Source organism: Mizuhopecten yessoensis, unplaced genomic scaffold (genome assembly GCF_002113885.1).
Source record: "Mizuhopecten yessoensis strain PY_sf001 unplaced genomic scaffold, ASM211388v2 scaffold7281, whole genome shotgun sequence".
Classification (NCBI taxonomy): domain Eukaryota; kingdom Metazoa; phylum Mollusca; class Bivalvia; order Pectinida; family Pectinidae; genus Mizuhopecten; species Mizuhopecten yessoensis.
The window spans coordinates 182,822-186,557 of record NW_018406969.1 but is presented as its reverse complement, the minus strand read 5'-3'; the positions used below and the strand labels follow the sequence as shown (position 1 = coordinate 186,557).

Sequence of the window (3,736 nt, the reverse complement as noted above, 5' to 3'; positions counted from 1 at the left end):
AAAAGAGGAGGCACGATAGTTTAGTGGTAGGACGCCGGGATCGTGACCGAAGGGTTGCGAGTTCGACTCTCGTCACGGCACTGTGATGTATCTTTGAGCAAGATACTTTACTCCGCTTGTTCCAGTCTATTCAGCTGTAAATGAGTACGTGGTTGGGTAGTGCTATGATTGTAGAAAGCTAGCTGTGAGCGCAAAAATGGCAGCACCGGCTGTGTGCTCCCCAGGGAGTTGTGAAGAAAGATATTGGCTGGTTGGAAAGGCCCTATAACCACGGATAATAATTTGTGAACCGCTTTGAGACGACCTACGAACTAGGTTGTGATAAAGCGAAGTATTATTATCTTTTTTTATGATATTATATCTATTAATTGTTGACAGAATACGAGACACCTGTAGTATCATATCTCAACTGCTAACTTTATTTCTGTAAACAACTTCGCATTGTTGTCCGCGGTATCAAAACATGATTCAGCCAGTGAATTCATATTTAATACATTTATTTTAGTAAATTACCAAAATTTTCATTTCTCATAAATTTGGGCGACTTTGGTTTTTCTTTTTCGTTCAGCAATGATTTTGTATTCCGTCTTTGCGTATTGCAGAGTTATCTTCTTTTGGGAGCAGATGACCAATGACGAAACAATCAATACCTGCTCCCAAGAGAAGATAACTCTGCAATACGCAAAGACGGAATAGAGGATATAGGATCTTACATGAGTTTCCATTTCATATGAGATTTATGAAACGAGTCTAAGAATCTTTCAATTCAGCGAGCCCCTGGTGAGCTAAAATGACAAATTCGTGACGAGTTTCATCAATCTCATATAAAATGGAAACGAGTGTAAGATCTTTTTCATCACATAATCAAGTTTCGTGGCATTTATTCGTGTAATTTTTTTTTTAAGCAACCTTGATGTAAAAAGCCGCCATTTTGACTCCAGTGCGTAAGTTTGTGACGTCATCAACTTGTCCTAGGCGTGTCGCGACAATTGAAACAATTGAAACTTACGATCAATCACAGGGCTGATAGGTCATATAGCATAGGTCAATACGCAAAAAAATATGGCATGTGTATATTCACTGGATAACACAGTACATTATGTGATAAAGTACAATTTCAACAAAGGCAGAAGTAAATTGAAATACATGAACATGTAGATATATTTCCTTCTTCATGCATAGCATTAACAATAACTTTCTCCAGAAAATTCATTATTTGTTATTAATTTAAGTAATTCATGACTTTTCATCTATAGTGATACTAGTTAAATTTAAAAACTTCACAGCCCGGTTGTGTTATAAGAAGTTCGGGCAGTTTTTTTGTGTTGTGGTTCAGTATTTAAGTGCTGTTCCTGAATTGTTGTTTTAATGCATTGATAGACTCCAGGCCACGTAACGATAATAAACGAGGTCCCGACCCCAGGTACCTGTCATACAGTGTTCCTAGTACTATCAGTGGTTGGCTCTCTGCTTGATATTTGATTAAAAACCCACTCGACGGAAATGTGTATCTATCAGTACAGTACTACCTCGGCCTACTTTAAATATACACATGTAACTTAAAATAGAACATGTTCTCATATACCCGGAAGATGAATGTTTTCGGGAAGCATCGCCGCCATCTTGACACCCTGAGATAGGTGTACAAAGACCTGGACGAGATGGCGGCCCAGACACCAATACCTGGTTGTCCTCGACATCCAGGGATGGGGTTTGTTTATGTCTGTAAATCGTGTGAAGACCAGTTACTTTGTATGGAGTGTGTTACAGACAGTCACAACGGACACACGCTGGGTAAACTTACTGATTACATGGCGGACCAGAAACGGGAAATACAGCAATATGCCGACAAGCTCTCAAAAACCGATATTCCCAAAACTGAGGAAGATATCAAGGAAAGTGGACAGCATGCCAAGAGTGGACGATATCAGAAAATGATTGAGGGAATCAGACGTCAGGGAAAACAGATGAAAGACAACATCGACAACGCCATTGACATACTTGTGAGGATGTGTACCGAGTTAGAGGAGCGCAATGCAGATATTGCAGAGAAAAACAAAACTGCATTTACTAAATATCTGAGGGAGGACTTGAGACCAAAGCTGGACAGGTGCAAAGAAGTACTGACATCCGGTACAGCTGTTGACGTCACTACATTAGCGCGGGAAATAAGACACGGTGTCTCCACTATCCCACCAACTCTCATTGATTTGCAGAAAGTTGAATTCAGACACGGGACAATCTCCATCGAACTCCTAGAATGCATGCTTGGTAAGTTACTAGTCAATGGAGAAGACGAGTCGAACAAACTTGTTGCGAAATGTGTGGTTTTGTACGAGTTTCAGACGTCGTGTCATTTCACTACATGTCAAACATGTCTTAATGGTAAAGAGGCATGGTTATCGTTCTGGAAGAATGAGACCATATATCGAGTGGATTTGAAAGGCAAAGTCAAAAAGAGGATATATTGTCAGGGAAAAGTATCATCGATGTCCGTATCTCCAACCACCGGGAGAGTATGGTTCTGTGTGAGGAATGACAGAAGTATCCGGGAATTCATGACGGATGGAGACATTGTTACACGCTTTAACGTAGGTAGCACACCATATACTGTGTGTATCACTAGTGACGACATGATAGTGGTGGGGATGTCAGGAGGAATACAAATGTACACTACCGACGGACGGATGGTGTCGGCAGGAGCGGGTGGTCCCTGTAGACAGGTAGCAGTATATCCTCATCACATGACGTCATGTACACTGACCGGGGATGTAGCTGCTGTTGATAAAGATGGTATATTGTTTGATGACTACATGGCTGGTAAAGAACCAGGCAAGCAACCGCGCGTCATAGTGATGGATAAACACCTCAACCTGCAGTTTTACTGTAAAGACATCGGTATGACCAAAACGGACGGAAGTGACATTCAATCATCAAAGTTTTACCCGTTCGATGTTTGTTTTGATGGAGCTGGTGATGTCCTTGTAACGGAATTTGTCACCAAGTCAGTATTACTGATTGACAGGAATACTGGACACTACATGAGGACTGTCTATACATCTGATGGAAGTGTACCTTTGTGTATCAGTCTATGTGATGACGGCATACTTTGGATCGGACACCAGTATCAACTGATAAAGGTCACCCAATACAGGTAGACGCTTGACGACTATGCATCACTACATATAGAAAAACTCAATGCATTTTCATTTCGTAACCATAGTGACAATAAACACACGTACAATAGGAAGATCTTCAGCCATCGCCATCATAGTAAAACTTAAAGTGATGACCGACAGTCGTATATAGAGACATCATGGTCAGGATTAAGAATATAAAGTTCGTTTACTTTGTGACATCTGTAAGATGTCTAATAGAACACAGTGATTTGTGTATTAGGTGACCATGGAGCGTTACGAGGATATTCGAAAATACAATTATCTGGACAAACGGGAAGTTTACTTTACCTCTGTCCTCCGTCACAGGGGATAGGCATTATCTTACAAACTTTCCTGAATAAACCAGAAGTTCACTTCGATACTCTCTTCCATACAAAGCCATTAGCATTCTCTTGAAGAACAACCAGGCGCTTAGGCAAGGTCTTGTATAAGTATCTATCTATATCTATATATCAGGATATTTAATTGACCTTAATATTTTAGAATACCAATCCAATTTTGTTATTTTAATGAATAGTTCAATATATCACATATTTTCCTTAAAAAAGTGTTTCTTA

The 3,736-nt window shown here is 40.1% G+C and overlaps 1 protein-coding gene across 1 annotated transcript; it reads left to right on the top strand.

Moving 5' to 3' along the window:
- The first annotated feature begins 1,597 nt into the window (after nucleotides 1-1,597).
- On the top strand, nucleotides 1,598-3,736 carry LOC110453339. The gene has a single exon (XM_021502252.1). It carries the CDS (start codon nucleotides 1,662-1,664, stop codon nucleotides 3,156-3,158), a length of 1,497 nt encoding a protein of 498 aa, XP_021357927.1. The 5' UTR covers nucleotides 1,598-1,661; the 3' UTR covers nucleotides 3,159-3,736.